Below are 26,268 nucleotides of genomic sequence, written 5' to 3'. Positions count from 1 at the left end.
AGCTGCGATGTTTGCATCAAAATGAAATCCCAAGACTCTGTGTGCTTTCTCCTCCAATGAACCAGGCTTTGTGCTCTATCTAACTCACTACATCCTTTTTAGGACCCAAACCCACCATACACCAACTTTTCCAAGAGTGACGCGCAGATGCAAAACACTTCACTCACTGACAGTTTTACTCGTCATATAAAAAAAAAGTTGTTAGTATGCAGCAAACTAACATTTTACTGCTATACTAAAATATTAATCGGGCGGTTGCTCATTGAGGGTGGATTTATCTATTTTGTCAGTCTCTTCTTATGGACAGCTTCACAAAAACATCTCCTCCCAAGGGGATTTAAATCCAACGTTTTCACCTCATATCCTTCTCTCCTTACTTTCCTTTCCTCTTCTCACCTCTTCTTCTTTCTTTTTTCAAGCATTACTGTGCTCAATGTGTTTTGAAACCTACAGCTATCCAGGAGAATGGCCCTATTTCAAGGTGCGTGCTGTGCCAAAAGGCTATCTCAACCCAAATCAGAAATTTGTTCTCTCTCTGCCTCGGGCACTGGATGCCCTCGGTCTGGCTGGAAGGCAGTATTAGATTAAGGGAGCACCCTCTGAATCACAGTAATGTTGACATCACTTGGGCCCCTGTAGGAGGTGCTGTGCTGAGATCACAACTCAACCTCCACTAAAAACATATGGTTTCAGCCCTCCAGCTTCACCTTCCCACAGAATAATGGCTCAATAGTCGTCTATTGCTTTTAACCGTTGTGCGCTGTATAGACAGATCATTATAGAACTGGGGACGGAATTCACGTGAGTTTTTCACAGATTGCTTTTAAGAAGACGAATGCCCATATAATCTGAACCACTTTCTTGGAGGAAAAGCCAAAAATACGCCCGAAACGTGTGTTTGACTCAGCATTGCATTGTCAAATGACGTGCGTGACAAGAAAGCTGAGTAGCCTCTTGAACAGAAGCTACTGACTTTTAACTTTTGTACTGTTCGTGTCAGTCATATCACTTAGTATGCATTTGGTTCTAAGAAAGATTTAACTCGCTTTTGGTAGAATTAAATCAAATTTACTGTGATTTGTGACTTTGACTTAACAAGTTGGGCAAACTAAGCTAACACATTTCTTACCGTCTAATTAAGTCATTTCTGCCAAAGCTAGCCTTCTTGCTAACTTAACAAAGCCAGCTAACTTTTAGCAAGCAATTCAACATCTGTTGATGCTAATAATGTTATGATGCTGGTAAAGAAACGTTGAACCGTGTCAGATTACTTCTCTGTTTCTAGCTACATAAAGGATGGAGCTTCCTCAGATACTGGAGACAAAGCACCAGAGAAATAGAGAAGGTGAAAAAGTGCGCAATCTTGTACCCGACGAGCCAATCAAAGCTGTAGCTGCTGCTATCAGACTCTACTGACCCATACTCCAAAATACTATAAATGTGTTCATGGTGAGGCAAATATTGGTTACCAAGATGATAAATTATTTCAAACTCCAAATGAGGACCATTTGTGACGTCTTTTATTTTCCAATCACAATGGAGGCTGAATAATGTGAGCTATCTGTGGCCCATTACCTTCACTAGATTGCTGTCTGTTGGATACGAGCGGGTTTTTAATAGAGAGCTCAGTGGCGGCGTCCAGCTGTTGTTGATAGTGTTTGATATGGGAAATCAGAGCCCTCGGGCCTGGCTTATGCACTCTAATCCTCACAGAGAGATAAGGGAGGCCCTTTTAATGTGGCACACACTCGCTCGCAGACACGAGTCGCGGCACGTACAGTTCCACACGGCACAGGGAAGGGCTCAAACACTGAACCGATACATTTACTTACACACTGATACGCCGCTGCCTCAGCATGTGACATTATCTCTGACCCGCCAACAAAGACGCCAACACACAGACGAGACACTTGTAGTGTGGTGCCAGATCTGAGGCACCCGGGTTATCTGGGAATATGCCTTTTATCTCATGCTTGTCATCACATTGCAAGGCTGTAGGTGTGTATATTTCAAAGAGGAGCACAGAATATTGTGTGAGTGCCCTTTCATATATTATGCGCGGGGGTTTCCTCATTTCCTATTCAAACAAATTCAAGGCAGAGGCTACAATCTGCATTTTTATTCCGTCCCCCTACCTATTCTATGAGCGTGCACGCCGAGCATCTGACATGTAAACACCTCTCAATAACACACACACACACACACACCAACCTATCAGAGCAGATGCCTGGATCGTTGCCGCAGTAATCAATCTCCATTATGTATTATCTCCATGCTCAAGGAACACAGACACACACACGCACTCATCGTCAATTGAGTTCTGTCTTTATTAGACCAAATGAATTGTGTGATCCGCGTTGACGAAGCAAATCCATAATCACAAATTAGAACATCTGCTTAGCGTGTTGAGGTCAAATAAAAGCCACAGACACACGGAACAACAGAAACTCTGACGTGAACTCGTGTTTTTTTATTTTAGTCTGCTATGAGAAGGCCTATGAGCTGTGCGAGAATGCTATTTTTGCACCCAAGCAGGCAAGGGTACAAGTTATTATTCAGTGTTTACAGTGCAGGGAGGGGAACGGCAACAAGGGGAGCGACCGAGACCGAGGCTTCTGGAGAGATAAATAGAAGAGGCCGGAGTTCAAGAGAGACGCAAACAATAACGAGCACAAAGAGAAGCTGGGAGAGAACGACCGGCTGGGTAGTATTTATGCAAATTTTGATTTAGCAATTATGAAAATGAACGAGCGGAATAGAAACGGGAAAGTTTGAATAAATGGCCTCAGTAGCACAAAAGAAAGGGAGAGAGAAATGTGTTCTTAATTGGAATAGAAAGGTGTTTTGATGATTAAGATGTGACAGAAAATGAAAGGCAGAATAGAAATACTGCATGAACATTTGGAAGAAATGGGCGTCCAACAAAGCCACGAGGCTGTCAGCATGTATGCCGAGAAAAAAATAAAATATGGCAAAGGCCGCTCTTCCTACAGATGAAATTCAATAAATGTGTTTATTCAAACCAGCCCAGCTGATAAACACCTAATTAGCATTGCAGTTTTGTAATCTTTTTCAAAGTTTGCCGAGGATTTTGGTTGGCACATGAAACGACAGTGGAGAGACAGACACAGGTGCGACGAGAAGCGGAGAGACCGAGTCAGACAGGCGGAGAAGTGAGAAGACGGGAGGCTGGAGAGAGAAAAGGGAGGAGGCTCATTAGGAGAAATTCGGGCAGAAGCGTTTCTGCAGTTTCCTTCTGCTCTGTAATTAAACAGCGGATTAATGAGAAAGAGACATACACACACGTCTGCCAATGCCAATGCATTAACTAGCTTTGGAAAAGTTTGTTGTTGCGTAGCTGCGACAGTTCGGCCGACACGTTACGCTCATTGACTTCCTGTCTCGTTGTGTCCTTCTATTGTCCTTTTTTCTTAAGCTCTTGGCTTTGTTTCTTGCCCCCGCTCTCAAAATACCCTTGTTCCAGTCTTTACTGGAGCTTTTTCATTAGCTTTCACCTTCTCTTATATACGTAGGCAAGTGGGCCAAGAGTGGGTGTCTGTGTACAACGAATTCTGAGTAGCGGCCTTTATTTGCATCAACTGCAGAGAGAACCAGGCCTTTATTTTGAAACAAGATTACATTAAAAAATTAACCTTATTTCATCATATTTTAGTAGTTGCTGTCATTGTTACTGTCAGTGAAACGCAACACTTCCTGCACAGTTGTTTTAGATTAAAAGCATTTTAGCATGTTAAAGAGCATAATCCCAGTCCTTGCTGCCAGGCTTTTATTGTGTTGCATTTCGTTTAGAATAACTTATAAATAGATAAAAAGATAAATAGAAAATAAAAGACAGCAAATTAGAAGCAACTGAAAATAAAATGAAAAAGTTCATATTATGATATGACATGCTGATTTCACACTATGAGCCATTGTTATACAGGTAATGCCTGTCCAACATTAGTTTTAAGGTTGTTTTTTTACAAAATAAAATCAGTCAACAGAAGGTCCTCATGCGTACAGCAAAACTAACAAACTGTTGGTAGGTGCATGTGTGTGTTCCTGTCCTAAAACATCAGTGTGTGCATGTGAGCGGGCAGCAGGTGGTGTGTGTCGGGGGGCGGCTGTTGCAGCGGGGGGCAGGTGACAGGTGCACCAGGCTCAAGCGGAGGTTGAGGTTTTGTGAGGTCTGCTTGTAAGATAGGCGATGATGCGTGCTGGCGAGGTAGTCGGCTTGAGTCTATTCTCGCTTTTTTCTGTCTTTATCTCTTCAGGCCGAACACACACACACACACACACACACACACACACACACACACACACACACACACACACACACACACACACACACACACAAACACATTCATGCAGACAGTGTAAAAAGCTAGCTGTCCAGGAGGGCATGTTTCTCTTAGATGAGGATCAAAGCTGAGCTCATAACCCCAGCGGTCACAGGGTGGGTAAATAAAAACAGATTTCTGTTAGATTGAAGCATCTAGTTTGCAATTTAGTTCTACTTAGAACACATGTGCAGACTGTTATTCGTCTTGATCAAATGTTCCCTCAGGCTACACCTTTCTTTTTCCTCCACTCACATTTGGTTTGCCGTTTGCAGTTCCCTCCCTTGGGATCCACATTGTTGCTGTTATTCTCTTTGGCTCTTAAGCCCTGTCACTTGTCATAGAGACTCAGTCGGCTCTACAGAGTGTATTATAGTGGGTTGCTTCACAGCTGACGTCTTACTACCACTTATTACAACAGATACTGTACTGTAAACACTCATCACTGATGTATTAAAGGGGACATACAATGCAAATTTTTAGGTTCATACTTGTATTTTAGGTTTTTACTAGAACATGTTTACATGCTTTAATGTTCAAAAAAACAAAAAAAATTCTCATACTGTCTGTCTGAAGTGCCTGTCTGAAATGCTCCGTCTTAGCGCCTGTCTCTTCAAAACCTCCTCCCAAAAAGAAACCCAGTCCGCTCTGATTGGCTTGTGAGAAAAATGCGGTGCACATTTGCAAACATAGTACTCAAGCCGTGGATGTAAATAATTAGATAGGGGCGGGATATTCTAATGAACATGAATGGGCAATAATAACATCACTATTGGGCTATCTAGATAAAATTGACTTGACTTGACTTCTGTACTCAGCTGCTTATCGCCCGAGCATGGCCTCTGATTTAACCAGAGATGTACAGAGAGGCTGTTGCACTGTACAATATTCGATATTCATGGACCTCTAATCCCGTTACTTCTGGCTGTTAGTGGAGAGCATGCACAACGCCTGTGTCCTGAGCCCGAGCACGACACACAGTAGAAATGTTTGCATGTTTTCCACGTTGTGGAAGGCACGGCCCAGATTAACATGGTCGGCTACGGCCTGTCACCGCATCTGTGTGCTGTGTTTTGTGTGTGTGTGACTGCATGGACATTAGCTCTCATACAAATCTCTTGGGAGATTTGTTCCGCATGCATGCTCGCTTGTTTTACATGATCTCAGTCAAAATGCAGCGGCATGAGGAAGAGAGAGCGGAGCGCATGAACCCAAGAGCAAAGGTTTCTCTGTTTGTTTGCGCCTCGTATCTTCATACAGCCTCTCCTGCACGGGACCGTCGTATTGGGAGGACATCAGACTGAATCATGGGATTCGGTTGTTTCAAACTGACTGATGACCCACAAATATACAGTTGAACCGAGGGCATTTAAATCATCATGGACAGTAATTCTGATTTGCAGAAACACTCTTCATATTTATAAATATCTGCAGAACCTTTATGTTTCTGATAATTTCTCTGAGAGCATAATGATGAGTTTAAAACAGGCAACTTTTAGCACATTTTAATTAGAGCTTGAAAAAAAGGACAGGACAAATGTAAATTGCTCATGAGTTCAGACTAAGGTTCCTCCGTGTTGTAATATAGAAAAGTGTTTGTTTTGAGTATGTCCTCTACGTATAGTATAGTATAGTATAGTAAATTGGTGGTGTAAAAGCTCAGGAAAAAAAATAGGCTAGGTAATATTCACATTATGTGCCAAACTTAACGTGTGTTGAAGGCCTGTCGACTAAAAATATGGGAGCAGAGTTTTGTTTACAGGGTTTCCAGATGACGCTGATGATTTATTTATTATAATATAATGATTTTTGGGTACTTTCGGGTTTAAAACGAATCCGGATCAAGTCCTTAAGACCAAACCTGCAAAAGTGCAGGCTTATTGACAGTGACCCAGATCATAATGAAGACCTTAAACCGAGAACCACACATGAACTCATTTTCAAATACAAATGTGTTCGCTTTCTTAGATTAATGATGACATAGTGTTGATATGATTATGATTTTAGATACAAACATCCAGGTTATTGCCGATTGATTTAATTAGCACTGTGGGATTTCCGTAATGAAGAGTTGCTGTATATATCTGTATGTATACATGAGAAAATATACAACAAAATACAAGTTTGTCCATTAAAGGACAATCAAGCCAAATATAGTTTGAGAGATAAAGATTCTGACTGTCAAAGGACCAATGGAGTGAGGTGTATCTGTTAACGGTGCAGCCAAACACACTTTTCTGAAAATGTCAGTGCACATGCAACACACCTTAATTTAATTCACACGCAGGTGTTTTTAGCATTCAGCTAACTTACATTTGCGTCTGACTCGAGGGCCGCTGTACTTCCTTCACTTTAAAATGCCCTTCCTTTTCATTAAGTGAAGATGGAGACCCGAGCATCGCTCGGGATTAAATCACTCCTATTTGTGGACTTTCTTCTGTTAAGTGGACTGAATTATAGTTCTCAAAAAGCAATCCTTTTTGTACTTTCATTGTCCTTGTGAATTTAGCATTCCCTCCTTGTCTGATTGGCCCGTTTTACCCTCCCTCTCTTCATCCCGTCTCCTTCCCTCCATGGTTCCTCTACCGCTGCTGAAGACATTTACTCTGGGGGGGAGTGATGAGGTGTGTAGTCTGAGGAAGGTCTGTCCTGCTTGATTGGCTGATGAGATGTCTGGTTAGAGAGAGGCGGCTAGCGCTTGAGAGCGAGTGCCGTCTGAGCATCTAGCGAGGAGGCTCTCATTGGCGCTCCCACACTCCTCAAAGCAGTAATGAGAGCCGTTGGAGCGCCCTGCCATTGATATTTGGTATGTGATTTCTGTTTTATTTTCTTTTTTCTTGCCAACCTCAGCCTTTGAGCCAGCACCGTGGTGTTTATATTTCACACTCAGAGTTGCGCGGTGGAGTAGGCGACACACACGCATGGAGTGAGAGTAAATAGAGGCTTGTGTTAAATCATCGTGGATTTATAGGGAGGTGGGCTTTGTTGCCGCAAGGTGGGCGGAGGCAACACATACACACACACACACACACACACACACACACACACACACACACACACACACACACACACACACAGTCTGATAGGACAGCAAGTGGTTCTGCCCCAGCGGTGCTAAACAAGGCCAACGGTCCGCAGTTATGGACAGTAAATAGAGCAGAGCACTACCTGTAAATAACCAATAACACGGCCTCATAAATCCTCTGTGTGTATGTATGTGTGTGTGTGTGTGCAAACATGTCTTTCTCATATTCCTACATATAAACCCAAGCCATGAGCCAGAAGGGCAGATGTGTGTGTGTGGGTTTTCACTGCACTGACACATTTAAATCAGTCCCGACCCTATTCTTTAATCTACATAGTTCACCCCACACACTTTGTATAAATAAATCCATCATCATGTGCTTTAATCAGTTATCTGTGTTTGTGTGTTTGTTTGTTTGTGTGTGAGTGATCAGTGACCTTCCTGCTTTACCCACCATCCCCTCCATCCAGGCTGCTCACCGTCCAGGCGGGGCATATGTGCTCACAGTTAACCCTGGCATCCGGCCAGTGACCTGACCAAGGTGGGCTCACCCACTGGCACGGAAAATCAGAGGACAGCCACTAGCAGCTCGTTGACACAGGATATTTGCTGGTGGGGGCGTCTCATGTAGAGAAAATTGTTCTCTGCAGAGTTTCCTGTGATTGAACTCAGAAATTGCTCCCCACTGTTAGCATTTCTACTGCTAACATTTGAGCTGTTATTGGATTTTTTTGGCGGGTGAAAGAGGGCCATGAAAATGTTAGTTAGAAATCAATACAATATCTTTTTTCCTTTGAGTGATTTCACACATTTTACAACACTGAGTTTGTAAATGTCGTAAAAAGGACATTTCGATTTTTACTTTGTGAGGAGAAAGTGTAGCTGTCTGAAAGGACGACTGCAGATATCAGAGAGAATAGTAATGCATGCGTTTGTATGGAGGGTTTATATACCTACACATGTGTGCACATGCTTTATCTATAATGGAGTATGTGTCGTATTTTGAGTGTGTGTGCCAAAGACTGATATGAAGAATTGTTGCTGCTAGTTGACAGCACAATCAGAATTATGTTTACACTGGCTTATTCCATACTCTCCATTTTTAGTGTGATCATTGATTCTTCTACAGACAATGTGTGTGTGTGTGTGTGTGTGTGTGTGTGTGTGTGTGTGTGTGTGTGTGTGTGTGTGTGTGTGTGTGTGTGTGTGTGTGTGTGTGTGTGTGTGTGTGTGTGTGTGTGTGTGTGTGTGTGTGTGTGTGTCCAGACATGCAGTTTATGTGTGTCTACAGTGGACAGGGTTTAGAAACAAATAAGAGGAGGGGAGAGAAAAAAAAGCCAAGAAAGGCCACAAGTGTTCGATATCACTTGCCACTCATTTTTCTTGACACGATTCATCACGGATGACAACGACCGTTGCCTGGTGGCTCGCTGATCTAGCACGGTCGGGTTGCTATGGTGACATCAAGCCAGCGGCGTTTAACACCTGCTGGGGGTGACTGGTCACACCTGGCGAGCTGACTGCCTGCACTTTTTCACACGGACAGAAATATCTTATAAGATATGTAAGAGTGTAAGAGAGTCAATGAAGCACCGGTGTTTAACTGGAAGTGACACTGAGTATTGATAATACACTTTGTGTACAGACGCACAGGGAAAGGGAGGAGCCACGTGGTTACCTCTTGTATCTAAAGAAGCTGGGTTGGACAGACTAGAGCCTCCATACAAAATGGAGGTTTTTGTGGTGAATCTGAGTTTTGCCAAAATTCTAATGTTTTATGCATTTAAACTGCTGATTTGAGAATATCGCAGATATGGCAAGTCAGAGCTGGAAAGAGAAAAACATATTTCAGTCTTGTTTAAATCTCCAAAATATCCCAAAAGTCCATTTAAAGAAACTTATGCCTGATGAAAAGTACTTTTGTAACAATAATTTCCCCAACAATCCTATGATCCCCCTGATAATTTTGTGAGTGTATCCAAAGCTTGGCATAACTTATTTCTCTCTCCTATATTGCTCCATTGTTGCCCAGAAACTCTGTGTGACATGTTTCTTCACACACACTGTGGTTTATTTTTACTCAGTTCCACATACACCGTCCAGAAATACTTGGTAGTACACCTAACCTTTAGTAATCCACGGCTGAAAATAGTCCCCAACAAATGCATCATCTTTTCCTGTTTGATCATATTTTGTTAGAAACTAAAATGCCCAGCTGTTTTAGGAAATTATTTAGCCATTTTTATGTATTGTTGAGTAGAAATGGGGGCCTCTGTTTAAATTTTGTCTTCATACCAAACATAGAGCAAATTTTGGCCCACTATGTGGGAGGCGGGGCTTACCTCCATGAATACCGACAAAGTGATGGGGCCAGCCTCGTCCCCTTCACTTTGTATCTGGTGTTGTCTCTGTTAGAAAGACCCTGACGTCCCTTGCTGTAAATCTCAGGAAGAGACGGAGCCCAAAGCCTTTTATTTCTCCTCACTTTTCATTTAGTTCACACTGAGGTTTTTAAAGACTGGGATGCCACCTTGTAAACAAACAAAAAAAACGCACACAGCTGTCACTGCTGGAGACGGCTTCAATGCTTTATTAGCAACTTTGTAGCTGTCACTTGTAAATAAATGCTGTTTTTCTTTTGAGCACTCACATGCAGTCACAAACAACATTAGCTCTGCTGTGTTTACCTCTGCCTTTAGAATACCACATTACTGATATGGCAGTCGTCACAATAGTGCACCACATCGTAAGTAACATAAGTGGAATGTGATGAGAGCCTTGCAGGGTACAATATTAATGCATGTGCTTCTGCCCGGAGTGATTGCAACAATACAGCGTTCCTTTTTCATCAGCATCATGTAAGATTGTAACAGCACTCACCCCAGTGAGACACAGTGTAAAGGTGAGAAGAATGTGATTCAAACATTTAATTATTCATCATCCGTTGCAATTAGCTGCATTATACATTACGGCGGTTGTGTGCACTTTTCAGCTCGGGAGCTATATGAGATCATTAGACGCTACATAATATAAAAATGCCCTTTTTGTGCATGGTCTTTTAACTTTTAACGTTTTTTAAAGTCACAAAATCTCAATAATTAACTGTATTCATGTTGCTCAGCTAAGTAATTGACTGTAGCATTCTAACCCTATGTTAGTGTTCTAATAGCTCGTTGAATTGTTCATATGCCTCTGTAGATTTTAAAAAGCAATTTGTTTCCATCTAGGAGCTAGAATTTAAATGGCTTCATAATCATCCACAGCAGCGATTAATAATCATCAAGTCATGTCTTTATTGAGCAGCTGCATAACTTTTTAAGGATTATTTTGAATATTTAGTGGTTTTACACTCTCCCACAAAAAACAAACAGCAAAATATTCTCCAACCATCATTAACATTGCATGAATCAATCATCCTAATAACTCATTGACTATAGTGAGTTATGTTTGTCATAGTCGCTCCATGCAATTCCTTACCATCACCATGTCTGTCCACTAACTGCTTTTCTTTGCCACTGACAGGCTCAGACTGTTATTTTAAGTGTCTAGCAACATGATGGAGAGAACCCTCCAGATAAATAAAACATTTTCCTTAACTTTCCATTGATCTGCTTTGTTTTAACCCTTTAAAAGGTATTGGAAAGTCAAAGTCCTGACTTAGACGAATAGGATGATGCACACACAGTGAAAGTCGGTTTCTGAATCGATTCGTTGTATCTGATGCTCATTGGGTTGAACGAGGTTGAAGCTGCTTTATAGCCTATTTTTGTTCCTGGTTGTTTTGGCTCCAGCATCTCTGTGAGATTACTCTGATTCCTTCTGTGTGTTTACCTTGCTTGTGTATTACCAAAGTAACTTAAGCTATGTGGATTTGTTTTGATTTTATTTTCATCTAAAACAACCAACCTCTGTGTCATGACTTCTGTGAGAAAACACCATTTGATGTTTTCTGCAACTTCAAATACTGAGCACACATGTCCTGCCCATAGATCATGTATACCTCTATATAGATATGGAAGAAACACGACTCTATACAGATATATATTCATTGTACTTTCTTTAACCTAACCCTACTCCAGCAATACTTCTACAACAAGTACATTGTAATGATTTTGTTCTCAACCCATAACACAAACTCGTAGAAAGGTAGTAGTGGACGGATTAGTTTTAAACCTGGAGTGCTCCAACTGTTGCCACTAAGCAGCCATGAAGTGAATAAGCTCTTCAGCAGCACTCCACATATGTGAGCCCATCAGAGTTATTAGACAATTCTGCAAACTTCAAATTCAATTCAAAATTGATGTTTTTTTCTAACATCCAATACTAGATTCCTTTTTCATCTTTATACATTATATGACCATAATAATAATAATTAAGCCTTTATTAGTCCCACAATGGGGAAATTATTTCTCTGCATTTAACCCATCCCGGAGGAGCAGTGGGCTGCAATGAAGCGCCCGGGGAGCAACTTGGGGTTAGGTGTCTTGCTCAAGGACACCTCGGCATGTTGCTGGTAGAGGGGTTTGAACCACCAACCTTGTGGTTACGGGACAAGCACTCTACCTCATGTGCCACAGCCGCCCACCATGGCAACAATGCTATGATTAAAGAACATAAAGGTTAGGGAAGTGTTGATGGGTTTGGTGAAAATAAGGACGTTTGTTACTTAAACTAAGATACATATTAGTTAGTTAAGAAGTCAACGGTTGACTTTTGGATTCACACAGGACCCAAATTTTGCGTAATTTATGCAATTCATGAGGTTCTGAGTTGTCCAATATGAACATAATCCCTAGAATACTGCTGGAAACGTACCTGATGTCACCAAGAAGTGAACATTAAAAAACTTCACAAATGGTATGGTTTATTGCAGGCCTGTTTGATTGGATTGCACAGGTGTTAGTAATGAACCGCACACACTGATGTTGAATGACATACACCAGAATCGGATTGTGCTATCAGATTTGTCCTTTGCCCAGTGGTTTGCTTGACAACAACATGTGCGCGGTGGTTAACCGGCAGTCGGCCCAACGGCGGCGTGGGAGAGACAGGGAGGGAATGAAAGGACAACAAGGCAGCCAGCCAGGGACAGGGGAGGGGATTGTGTTCGCTTTATCCATGTTTGCTCAGTTTAGCACAGGGCAAATATTAGCCAGTGTGCTCGGCAGCCGTTCTTCTCTGCTGGGCTCCAACCTCACACCCTGCCCGCAGAGACCGAAATGGAAAAAAGAGGAGAGGGAGAAGGGGAAAAATGGGAGAGAAATGGTTCTCAGGGTAACAGATGGAGAGATGGAACAGAGACCAAAAAAAAATGAGGAGAGCAAGAGAAAGTAGGAGGTATCAGCCTTGTATTGATGCATAGTGTTCCATACAGATGAATTCTATGGTACATGTCTTCATAAGCAGAGTCTGGCACCTATTTTAAGACAACTTTGCTTCATCATGCCAGCAAAAAACTGCACTGTTTAGGTCTGCCCAAAGCAACGTTGCTGTTTTCTATCAAAGGAGGTTTGGAACCGCGGAGGAGGAACGAGCGGTAGAGAAATAAAAAGCAAAACAGGTTTATGCTCAGTGTTTTTCTTTGTTTATTATTTTTCTCTCCATGGTTTCTCTGTGGTGCAGTTCTGAGGAAACAGAGAGATAGAGCAGGGGAACAGAAAGCGAGGCTGCGAGGACAGAAAGTGGAGAAGAGCAGACAAAACAATGGAGACAGAAAACACTTTGCTCTTGATTTTGTCCGAAGGTCACAGTCATTTCTTTCAATTTGGGGCCAGCCGCCTGCCTCGCTCGCTACTCAACGGAGAGGAACAGGTCGCTCCAGAACACGCACACACACCAAAACAAACAGTTGTACACATGTCTTGTCCAAAGCCACACACACAGTCCCAAAATGTGTTAAAAGCATCGAAAAAAATCTCCCATGTTCGCTTTTTCTTGCAGTGTAAACTCAGATGTGACGAATTCTATGTGCAGGCTGAAAATGAACAGAGGAGTCACCTCCTGTCTGTCTGCCTCTGCCCCTGTACTATAGAAACATAATAATAATATCTGCTGGTAGAATCAGCCCACTCGGTTCCTAGGGACTGAGGCTCAATCTGAGACCAAATGCAGGCAGGCTGCAAATTAAATGCAGACTAATCAGATTGGGTAAAGTGGTTCTTTATTGCTACTGGTCTCAGGTCTGTGGGTTCTCTGTTTTTTTTTTGGTCAAATCATTTTTGAATCAGTCCTAACCATCCTTGGGCCTATTTGGGACCGGGTCCGACTGTTCTTGGTGATTTTTGAGCAGATTTGTTGTTTTTTTGTTTCGTTTTCTTTAGCACATTGATTTGGGGTTGGTTGTCAATGGCTCTGTTTTAGGTCAGAAATCTTGGACCCAGGAAGAACTTTGAATTGGCAAAAAAATTGGACTAATTTACATCTATGAACTTCTGCTTAGAAACCCAAATGCAGCACTTTGTTTTGGACACACATCCAGTTAGTCACACGTAATATATCATGTTGGAATAAAATGTTATTAGTCAGCATGTGTGGAACCATAAATGACTAGAACATCTTTAACAGCTTAGTTGCCCAGTAGCACTGTTTCATTCCATCTGTATCCCCAACGCATGAGCTGTTTGTTATTCATCAAGGTCTTTATAGGGATAAACAACACGCTGAAGATTTACTTTAAAATGTATTCATGTAGGTTTTTTTGGCCTAATTCCAGCATCAAAAAGACAACAAAATAAAACAGTACCACAGAATTAACCCATCCAATGTCAGAAGGGATTATTATTGTACAAAGCCACCAAACAAAAGACAGATTATAGTCAAGGACTCCGCCATCTCATTTCACAGTTTGCTGACAAGCTTTATGCCGGAATGATCTACAGACCTATTTTGTTTTGACTTGATGCACCTTTCTCCATCAGCCACAAGAGAACTATTTCTCTTAGAGCACTCAGCGAGCGGATCAATTGGATTCTACCAAAAACCCATGTTAGCAACTCCAGTCAGCACAGTAATGAACCTCTGGGGAGTGAAGGAGCTACTGATGAGAGCAGACAGATTAGAAAATGGAGAAAATAGAGAAAAAGCAAAGGAAAGGTAAAAGCAGAGAGTGAGCGCAATAATAATTGAGGACATGTGGAGGTGAGGCAGTAGCTATTCCCTGCAGAAGAGAGTCAAACATTGATTTTGTAGCTTTAATTGTTCTAATAGGCAGCAAAGACTAAATCGAGAATACGGTTTGACTTTATTAGTATCTACTGCAAAAAGAAAAAAAGAGTTATTGGCAGCAAATCAGGGCTCCAGAACTGTGCTAGAATAGCAAAACAAAGTAGCATTAAGAAACACTGTATTGTGATAGTTTTTAATATTTATAACACCAATAACATATCATCCAGTCATCCGTTATTGCTCCACTTGGTCCCTAGAAAGGTAGTCAATATAATTAGGTTTTGTGGCAAATATTATTGATTAGTGAATTGATGAAGGATTATGTGGAGCTGGTAAAAGCAAAGGATAATTAGATTTTAAAAGAGGCAAAATCCCTTTGTGGATGGGAAACTTTACTGTTCTTCTTGTTACTATTTCTTTCATCGTATCATTGTGTCTCCATTTCTCTGACATACCTCATACATGTGTGCTTGTTTATCCTGCTATTCCTCTTCTCTCTACTTTATCTCCTCCATCCATCTCTGGTTAGTGACTTGAAGAGGCCTTTGACATGGAACATCTTTGCTCTTCAGGTTTCACTTCATCTTGATAGATTTAATCTGTCTCAACACATCTCCTGAGAGGAGGAGAGATATGAGTGATGATTCTATTTTAGTGCTGAGTATATTCCCTTAATATCAACTCTATACTTTATTCATTTATCCTGCCATAGAGGCAGTGAACAGCAGACTGGTAACACTTAATGCTTGATTGATGCTAACAGGCAAGCTGGCCCTTGATGCCTTCACAGTTTTTGTAAGATACCGCTCAGATCTAACATATAGGTCACTGCTTCACTTCTGGATCAGAACAGTGTTTATTAAAGCTGCACAATATGTTGACATGGATCTAATGACTATATTTAATGTGAAAAAATGTTGGTTATACTGATGGACCCACAGAGACTGTTCATCCAACTCTGCAGTCAAGTTCAACAAATTCTAACTCCCAACTCATCAAATATTGACTCTTGGTCAGCTGGCTAAGCAAACAATTCGATCTAGGTACACATCTAATGTCATTTTTGTACCATGTCAGGGACCATGAGTCCATGTGACCGTCTAATAATGATCCTGATTGGCCAAGGGAGTTAGTTGAAACCCCCGGTGCATCTCATACAGACCGTAAGGGGTGTATTGGTGCTTCGGTATCAAACGGCGTGGGCCACTGACCAAGCGTTGGTGTTTGACAAATTGTGGGTAAAAACAGGTTGGTTCTATGGAGCCTTCTAGTATTTTTTAGCGCATTGTTTTGGCTGACAGTTCTGATAAACAAATTGTATGCTAGCTGGTCAGCACCAAACAGCATATAGATACGTTAGCACCTAGCTAGTGAAGAGGTAATTCCCCCAGGAATTGGAGGTAAGCAAAAAACTAGTGTGACTATTTAATTCAACTTGTCGAGGGACCAGGAACACAACGCCAACATGGTAATGATGCGCCCTGTCTGCTGGATGTGAAAAAAACAGGCAGCTGTTTACTAACATGTTATCACCCTTAGATGATAAAACCTAACGTTAATGCTGTTACAGCTTCATGCCCGCAAGAACCCTGAAATGAATGCAGTTTTAAGCATTCATTTCAATAAAATCACTGCACTCAGTGGGTTCGATCAAAGCAAATCTGTGTGATGCTTGAAGAAGAGATCAACTTGATGTAATTATGAACATTCAAGCATAAATTTGTACACTCAAATGTCAACATCAGACTGTTCATGGTTTCAATTGTTCGTCAGACACAAAGCAGCAACACCCCACTACACTCTTTGTGCCATCAGGGAATGGCATACACAAATCCTTGCTGTGTGTGTGTGTATCTGTGTGTATGTGTGTGTGGGTTAGTTTTGCGTAACCTCGCTCAAGGACGTCCTCATGTTTGCATATATAAATGTGTGTGAGCAGGTCAGCCGGGATTCGAATCTACAGGTCTGATGGTCATTGAGCTGAAGGACACTATCCATCAGCAGGTTCAGTGGTGCAGATCGTGCTGGAATCATCTCACTGTGTATGTTTGTGTTTATGTTTTGAGATTGGAGGCTGACACTGAGTGAGTGAGGAGTTTTGGTGCTAGGTGACAACATAATCAGGATTATGGAGGATGATGTTTCGGCTGAATTATATATCCCCTCTCCGTCTTTAGCTGCTTCCCTATGCTGTGTTTCGGCTCGCTGCCAGCTGTGTGTGTGTGTGTGTGTGTGTGTGTGTGTGTGTGTGTGTGTGTGTGTGTGTGTGTGTGTGTGTGTGTGTGTGTGTGTGTGTGTGTGTGTGTGTGTGTGTGTGTGTGTGTGTGTGTGTGTGTGTGTGTGTGTGTGAGAGTTTGTGTACAAATGGGTAAGCCCAGCGTGAGTCATGCTCGGATGGGAGATTCAGACGCATACACACACACGTGTCTAACTCATTGATTTTTCAATGAGATCCAATTCAGCGTCATGGCGGCCGCTCTACGTGTTTAGAGCAGGAAAGAGTGGCTGTGACCACTGTCGATCAGAAGAGAACCAGTTAGGGGGAGAGAAAGGGAGATAAAGTGCTATTAAGATGAGGAGATTGGGGGGGGGGGGGGAGGATGAGGATGGGGGGCGCAACTTTCTCAAGGTGACTGCTAAAGATCGTGGCAAGCACATACAAATGAGTTGGCTGAGCGGATTCTGAGAGGTGTGGTAAATGAAACCAAGCGCATCCTCCCTGCAAACCGTTTGGTCGCCTCTTTTTACCCCCGTCCCCCAAATCGAAGAAGTACACTGCAGTGTGTGTGTGTGTGTGTGTGTGTGTGTGTGTGTGCGCGCCCTGGTAGGGGACATCAAATCTGAGCACTAAATAACTAACAGTACTCCCGATCCAAAAAATGACTAAGTGTTTTTCCTCTTGTCACACTCACTATCTGAAGGCGTTGGGTGAACGGACAATGAGGTGATTTAGCCAGTGAGGAGCCCGCGTGTTATGCAACAGCCTATTTCTTCTTACATAACGCTGCAGTTTCAGAATGGAAGATTAGCCCCGCTACGCTGTCCTCCTTGTAGCAGATGCCACAGCCGATCTCCTCTCGCAGGCATTAGGCGCACATGTCGACAAGCTGATTAGCCGTATAGAGCCTGAATTACCCGGGAAAAAGGGAGATGCAGAGATACCGTGTGATGGCGTATCTGGCTCACTTGCAGAAGCCAGAGAGACAGAAAAAATATTCACCAACGTTAATCTGTAACTGCAAATTGCACATCAATTTTAACATTACAAGAATTAAAATGCTTGCTCATGCTGTATGAGATATTAAGCTTCCTTTACACCACGTGGGAGATTCAGATGTGTGTGTCCATAGAGGGGGGATTGATTGCTTTTCGTCTGGCATCCAGTAAAAACCTATTTATCAGTCATTTCTCTGTCCATTCCGCTCCACTGGCGGATTCATAAGCTAATAAATACTGCAGCTCCGCATACTTACACTGGTACGTCAAGTTAGGCTCAAGCAGATACAGGCTGTGATAGATCATTATTGGGGAAATGAGAAAGAGGCTGATGAATAGTTTTGCATTTCCACCGCCTGCGGGGCTATTAAAATGAAATCTGTCAAACCAAATCATAAGCATCAACATATCCCCGAACTGGTCAGCTACCGTTTTTCTGGACCACTTTTTCGAGGTGCGTCGATGCAGCAAAATCCAAAACACCTTGACTGATTTGAACAACTGTATCTGTCAGAGTGAGCCGCTGCATGCACCCTCCAGTCCACCCAGCAGTCGCTCCTCTGTTGTCTCTCTGTTGTTGTTTCTCTCTAATCCGCCTGTTTGGCTCCTCATGTATCAGATCTGAGAGGGAAACGCAGAGAAGAGAAACGTTGAGGAAATGAAAATAGATCAAGACGTAGAAGAAGACGCGTGTGGAGGTGAAGCTGTAGGGGTGCTGGAGAAGAATCATGATTGAGCTGTCTGTAAAGGAATAAAACCAATAATTAAAATCCTTCAAAAACGCATTCCCCTTTTTGTCCCCCCCCCCCCCTTAATTGACTACCAGTGTGTGCAGCGGAGAGCGAACGAGATCTCAACATCTTCAAAAGGAGCTTTGATCTCAAAGCACCTTGAGGCCCTGGAGGATCATCAAGGTTCCCTCTGTCCTTTTATCGCACATCATGTTTCTGTCGGCCCCTCGCTGCTCCTCCTCCGCTCCCTCTTCCTTTTTCTGCTCGGCTCGATCAGCGAGAGCTCTCTGAGTTGTGCCTGATAACTCAGCAGCCTCGTTCTGCAGCCTCGTTCTGCCGCCGTCTCATTCCCATTCCACAAACGGAGCCTGCCTCGACGAGCTCTCGCACTTTGCAAGGTCATGTTGAAATAATTCCGGAATTCTCTCCATATTCCGGCGCAGCTCCTTCTCATCCGCGGCTGCTGCACAGAATTACGAAGCCAATTTTCTTTGTCTTTGAGAAAAAAATGAAGGAGAGACTACTTTTTACTTTTGTGTGAGAAGCTGATCAGCAGCTGCTGAATGTTTTTAACCAGGATCTTAGATATTTGACAAGGACAGCAAGTTTGTGCTATTTGTGATATTATCATAATAGAGGTTTCTTAGAGTTATCATGAAGAGCTTTTAACCAGTTATGAAACAGTGGCAATTTAATACTGATGCCTCTATGAGACATACATAAGCAAACGAGACCATCAGAGAGAAAATTGGCTATTTCTACACAGTTATTATTAATGCTTATCATTGGTGCCACCACATCAGATGAAATCATATAGGTTCACAAAATACTCCTTCAGTTGAAGCTTTTAGTTTCAGTCTGTCGGCATTTTCCACCAACCACCATCGAAGATCTTTGATTGTTTTATTTAACTAAAAAAGATCAGTCCCCCCTTAGGCACTTTAAATCGGATGTAATTGAAAAATATCATATCACGTATCATAAAACAGAGCTCTTTCCCTCTAGGACCCCCTGCTTACGCCACTTGAGAGACCCACAGAGAGAAAAGTAAGATGAGCTAACCTCTGGAAAAAAAGAGCAAAGACGTAACATTCTTCCTCCTGACATTAGCCGACAGCTGAAGCAGATTAAGGGGCTACTAAGCAGTAGTTTAGAAGCAGCAGTGTTTAAAGAGCAGCCAGGGCTTATTGTCGGTTACCTACCAGTCCCTTCATTTCAATGTTGCAGGCTTGACTGCTCCTAGTCATTCAAGGAGGGTTTTTTTTCTCCTTCTGTTTCCAGAGATATGTTCGCTTAAGGGAAATGGCCATTAAAATGTCATTACCGCTACACTAAAATCATTTTTTGAAAAGCACTGGTTCCCAACGGCTTCCCGTCGTAATGGGCTCAATACATTCCCTCAGCACCGGGAAGAACCCTAATGTTGCGGAACACAAATGCTAATCTCTCTGTAAATATCACTCAAATTCACTCTCCCTTCTGCTTTTCCGTCATAATAGCATGGACTCATTCTGCTTTGCCCTGGCAAATTGAATTAATTCTCCAGGCAAAGGTGTTATGATTATCCCAAGCTTCTTAGTGTGTGGGAGGTAATGGAGACGATTCTGGCATTTCCGCTCCATCCAAAAGCATATTTTCGTCTTTGCTTGCGGCATCTTAAAGGTATCAATGATTACATTTTCATTCACGTGCGCCCTCACTAATCTCCCTCCGACGGCATTCATATTTGTGTCTTCGGATCAATATTGGATTTCGGGATGCATGGAGGGAGCGGGCGCGAGCACTGCAACGGTCAGTCCATAACATGAAGCAATTGATTAAGTGCCCAAGAAGCTGGAAGCACTTTGCCATTTGAGATGTTCAAACCCTCTCTACAGAGTGAGATCATCCATCGAGCAGTCCATCAAGCTCCAATCTGAGGAACGCATCCTGGTCTAACTTACTTCATGGAGGAGAGTCTGCTTCCTGCTTCCACATTGATTCCTCTTGTTCAACTGTGTCTTATATTCAGCCGATCTCTCTACAGCATTAATAACAGCCCCACCCGCACGTCCACTGGCACCGCCTTTTGAGCGTGCTCAATTAATACCCAAATTGAGGTTGTCATCAGTGCATGGCTACACTGTGGCCCTTGCCTGAATACTCTAACCACTTTATGCAGCAGCGAGTGGTGGTTAGGATGCACATAAATTTGGCTGTGATTATACCGCTCATTAACTTACTGTACAACCTCTGCACTTATTTACTCAATTAACTTGCTATTTTAAGTTCCGTTAACATTGGGACGTCTTATTTTCCTTTTTTAAATACTTAATCGGCCATGAATAATGGAAAAACCGCTGCGAGCAAAAGCCTGGCATTCACCTCTGAATACCTCGGTGTATGGAAGGTGGCGAAATAAATGCGCATTGCTAATGAGATAATGGAATCAATGAAGGTGTTGCTGCAGTGGGCAGATAGAAGTGTGCAAAAAAAAAATTGACCCACTGTGCAAATGAGCTTGACCTGTAGTGACAACCAGGAAGTGTTCCTGCCAATGGTATGGAGCTTCAGGGCAGGTAGAGCTCTGGATCTTATGGCAGTGCAGAACAAAACTGCAACAGAAGATTTACTGCCAGACCAGAGAATTAGTCTGTAATGGTGCTGTCAGCTATGCTGTTTCTCTCTCTCTCTCACTCTGTCCCCCTTTTCTCTCTCTCTCTCTCTCTCTCTCTCTCTCTCTCTCTCTCTCTCTCGTGTTCTCTGCCTCTCTGGCAGACTGTAACTCCATAAATGACTTTGACCTTTCCTGGGTCTGAGGACAGGAACCACAGAGGGAGAGGAGAGAGATGGCGGGAGATGAGAGTAGAGTAGGCGGTTGACTGTAATAAACTCGAAGCAGTGGGCGGCTGTCAACACTAATAGATGGGAGAGGGGAGGGGGTCAGCGGGTTGATGAATACTAAAGGTGCCTCAACAAGTACTCTGTTTTTTTTTTACCAGGCTGTTGTGTGTGAGATATGATGCTCTCGAGGGCCTTTTTGGAAAATAAAATTTTTTGGAAGACTCAAGGAAAATATCTTTAGATTTCTGCTACAGGACATATGAGCAATGTTGTCATGTGATGACTGCGATGTATTTGTGTTGCATTGCGCCATGCACTACTGTTCAGTATAATGCATTTCACACACAGGCACACACATAATGAGTGTTTCGTATGTGATGCCAGCTGGAACAAAGCTCTAAATAGGGTTTCTATTCTGAAATGTGGTTTTAGGTTTGTGTCAAATATTTTTGGTGTAGTAGAACAGCTTGTTATAACAACGAGACAATACATGAACGTACATGAAAACATTCACAGTGGCATAGAAACCCCACCGGCCACTAGCATTTAGTTCTGAACCAAAGCATTGGACTTTGAACAGTGATGGCATTAGCTGATCTTCATAACAATGGGCTGTTGCTTATGGGGAAAAAAGGCAGGATCATTTGAAAGCATGGGCTTAAATGAAAAACTTGTGATGGGTTGGTTGAACTTTTAAGTGACACTCAGTTTCCTAGAAATGTCATGTTTAGGTTTATGTCATTTCAAATGTCCAAAATGCATGATTCAGTTTTGTATTTTCTGTATGCAAGTGCATTCTTCTCTAACGATCTCTATCTTCCTCCATCCATAGGAACGGGGAAAGATCGGCGTGATCTTCAACGTGGGAACAGATGACATCGCCATCGAGGAGAGCGCAGTGATGGTGAGCGACGGCAAATACCACGTGGTGCGATTCACGCGGAGTGGTGGCAACGCCACACTACAGGTGGACAACCAGCCAGTCATCGAACGTTTCCCCTCAGGTAGGAACAGGGGCAATCTGGGGTGCTTTCATTGTTGGAGTCGAACCTTTGCAGTATTGAATTGTTAGATAAACGGTGTAACACAGTGGAGCGAGAAACAAAGAGCTTCTGAAAAGGACTGTTCGTTAAGTCCCACGTGCCACTCAAAGTGATTCTTATAGAACATTCTGTGAGAGCGCTGGTTTATTACGCATGGCGTTCATATTTAGAGTGTGCCTGTATTATTCTAGGTAATTATGTTCTGTTCTAAAAGACGGGAAGTGCAGAGAAGGCTTCCTCAGGCAAGTAATCTCCCGACGAAGAGCATCCAGCTCTCTGCACTTAGTCCACCATTGTAGCTTCTGGCACTGTGAAAGCCAGCATTGAATCAAGGCCAGCGAAATGCAAATATGGCAGTCAGGGAGCATGGTTGGTGAGCATTGGTTTTGGGCAGGATACGGTAAAAAGGCCACTTCATGTTGGGAAAGTATGCGGAGGTGTTGATAAGTCATGCCTCGGCTGCATATGCAGCATCATTACGCATACAGACTTAAAAGGAGGGCAAACACCCGATGAGTCACTGCTGGGAGTGTGCTAATTCCCACCACTTGTTGTTTAACCAAAATCATGGTATCTATTACGGCCTGAATTACGATGCTATTTTCGGTTGCGCAGAAGCTCTCAATTAATTTCTCTCTCCATTGTGTTTCCCCCTTTGTTCATGGTTGTTCAAAGGAAGACATTTTGTGTTCCAGTCATGAGTTTGCAGTCGGTAAACACCCGGCTAAGTCAAGCTCTGCTGCCTGCCAGGGTTGGGTGTTGATGATCACGTGGAAATCTAATGACCTATATACAAAAATAAGGGTTTTCAAAGCCTTGAAGCTCTGGTACACTCATAAATTTGCAAACATTTTCTTTTTTTATTCTACATTCTGATGCTGGTTCAACAATGGAGTTCCTTCTCCATTGTCTAAAGAAACACCATCGATGTATCGTCATTGTTGCAAACAGCAGGAGGAGTGGAGCTAAAGTGGCCATGATATTTACCCCAGTTGACATATAGAGCAGTAGGACTGTGACATTCTCTGTCACAGCAGTGATCCCGTATTTTCAGGCTTTGTTTTGGCATTGAGAGAAGTGCATTCTCTTGCTCATCTGTCAACGCGGCAGGGCCATACTGAGGGGCATGCATCACAGCCAGGAGAGGAAGCGCCCTGTGACAGTTCACTCTTTTCACTTGTTATTATGATGGAAATGCAGACCCTTTTTTTTAGCAGGCACGTACTCTTACAATAGCACTAAACACTCAGAAAACAGTAGCGAAAGCAGCCTGTTAACAACGGCAAGTGAATGTCATCATGCAAATGTTTTGTTTCATCAGGAAACAGTAATGCACAGCTTATATTGCATTCCCTTTATTCCTCTTCCCTTCCGCCCTCCTCACCGCTGTTGTTGTCTTTGTCAAACATTTCTTTCCCTTTCCTCTGCTTGATCAAGAATTGAAGAGTGTTGTTTTGTTGTTGTTTGTTGAGTTTTGCGTTTGTCTGCCGGGGGCTGGAGCCCGTCTGAAGTTTTAGGAGGTTATGGGGACTGAGGAAAGGAAATGGATAAATGGGAGAGAGAGGGAGGGGTGGTTACTTTGGTGTGTAGAATAGATAAGATTAATTTATGTGAGCTAGACACACTCAAACTATTTTTGGCCGCCGGCTTTGAAGGCTCCGGCACACACTTTGAAGGTTCCAGTCATCATCGTCTGGCGGGCCGGCGTCCTGGGGAAACAGAGATGTTACACATTAGGAAAGCAAAACCTCGGATGAGGCGGAGGCACAAAAGGGCGGAGGAAAACCATTAGGGGAAAGAGTGAGGGCTTGAGACAGGAAGTGTGTAAAGAGAAAGAGAGAGAGGTGATATTTTAAAGAGGAGAAAGAAAAGAAGGGGAGCTCCCTTGTTGAATCAAGTTCATGTGACCCAGATTGGAGATTTAGACATCTTCTGATTCTCTAAACGGGGCAAAATACTTTATACTCACGACACATTCAGACCCACTCAGTTTCCCTGATGCTTATATTATGCAATATCATCGCCATGCGGTCCCAGTGGAATACCGAATCTTAAAATGTCCGTGCGAGCCGGGTTTAGAGGAAAATAGAACAAGTTGTCATAAAGGAAACCTCCAATGGGACATTTGTAAAAGTGTAGCAGGTGCCAAAATTGTTTGGTTCCTTTAACAGAACAAGGCAGTGCAGTTTCCTGTGAAATATCCCTCCCTAAAGGGACTGTTGTGACCCAGATCAGGAAGTCTTGTATGAACCCCTTCGTAGTTGTGCAATAGATATGGGATTTATCCTGACATAGACCTAAGAACTGCAAAAGTTCCCACAGGGATAAAAGAAAGAATGTTAATACATCACCTCGCACAAGAAAGACATTGACAGGTTGTCTTTCTGTGTCTTTTTTTTTGACACACATGTTTACACACACTTTAATAATTAGGGCTTAGATTGGAACTCTCATTACGGCCCGGGCTTGCCAGCAGCTGGCTTTTGAACAGAAGTCCACTGCGGGGTGATGATTTGGAGAGACAGGATGTTGACAGCAAACGTCGTCGTCACGGGTCAGGCACATTCAGCGGCAAAGCAACACGTCTCCTGATGTCCCACAAAGTGATGTTTGTAGTCCTCAGGGAGTCTGTGTGCGCGTGTGTGTTTTTCCTTTTTGGTCTGTGGTCTGATCCTACGTTTGCATGTGTGTGGCATTTTTTTTTTTTGCATGTGTGCGTGTGCGCATGTACCCATTTGATGGATAGAGAGCAGACGAAACGTGTCAGAGGAGCGCCCAGCCAGATTAATCCAGTGTGTCAGGCGTCCCCGGTGGGTCCCGCAGCAACAGTTATTGGCCCGGCCCACCTCCCACGTTACCAAAATGGCAGACGGGCTCAATAACAGCATCCCTGTGTCCCACTGAGCACCTCGAGCCTGGCCACAGATAAAAAGGCAGATGTTAGCAGCGACCATACGGACTGTAATTTCACCATTTTACATCCGATTCCCTTTAGCCACTGGTCGTCTGCTGTGAGGAAAAGGTAGCTTATGTGCTGGGAGTAATTATTTAGTCTGTAGTTGTTTATTCTCTATTTTACACCATGCCCTGAAGAATTTCCGATTTGGTCTCTGTTTGGCAAAAGGGTGTGCATTCTTTTCAGATAAAGGCACAGCCAGGACATAGCAGCCTCAACACTATTCTGAAAAAACAACATTAAAAAGTAAGGTAACAATAATTCCAATTATTTCATCAACAGAATGTTCATACTTATATAATGTCGCGAGTAAAGTCCCCTTTGTCCCATACAGTTATCATAGCCTTAAACACACCAACATAACGCAGAATGAAGACCCCCCTCTGCTTTGCATGAGGGGTTGGTAGCTTCTGCGTCATTCTTCATAGCCGCACCAAACATTCATTAAAGTTAGACTGAGGCTTTTGGATGAAGAAACGACACATTCCTCCACCTACAAACAAAAAAGTAAACTCTTAAAGAATAAAACACACCCTTCATCAGTTGATTTAACACAGGGGTTTAGCTGGTACAGCCAGACTTTCTCTGGTATGACTATTAGCAGTCTTTATTATCCCCCCAGGGCATAAACCTGTGGGGATATTATGCGTTCGGTCTTGTGTCTGTATGTGTGTATCTGTCTGTCTGTCCACAGTTAATTTTGCATTTACTGGACTCATCAGCCTAATTTACAATCTCTGACAAAAAATATTGTATTGACTATTTTATCTGGTCATTGACTGCTGACTACTCATCTTAACCGGCAGGTAGGGGCCACATGTGATCAACAACTGCTTCAGTAGAAAAAGGCATTTCTAGCAATCGGCTGGGCTAAAAACAAGCCTTACCTAGTCAGTTGCAGGCCACATTTTGGCCTTTGTTGTGGCTAAAAAAAGTTTGGTCTTATTTTGAACTGGTGAATCTGGAGATT

At 42.8% G+C, this 26,268-nt stretch overlaps 1 protein-coding gene across 1 annotated transcript in view; it reads left to right on the top strand.

The window, feature by feature from the left end:
• nrxn2b (neurexin 2b) overlaps window positions 1-26,268 on the top strand; it is a 570,846-nt gene that overhangs the window by 502,150 nt on the left and 42,428 nt on the right. The window contains 1 exon segment of the mRNA XM_054600957.1: window positions 22,132-22,303. Coding sequence (XP_054456932.1) covers window positions 22,132-22,303 — 172 coding nt within the window.

This window comes from Anoplopoma fimbria, chromosome 7, assembly GCF_027596085.1.
Source record: "Anoplopoma fimbria isolate UVic2021 breed Golden Eagle Sablefish chromosome 7, Afim_UVic_2022, whole genome shotgun sequence".
NCBI lineage: Eukaryota > Metazoa > Chordata > Actinopteri > Perciformes > Anoplopomatidae > Anoplopoma > Anoplopoma fimbria.
The sequence above is the reverse complement of the archived record's forward strand: the minus strand, read 5'-3'. Positions and strand labels throughout refer to the sequence as shown.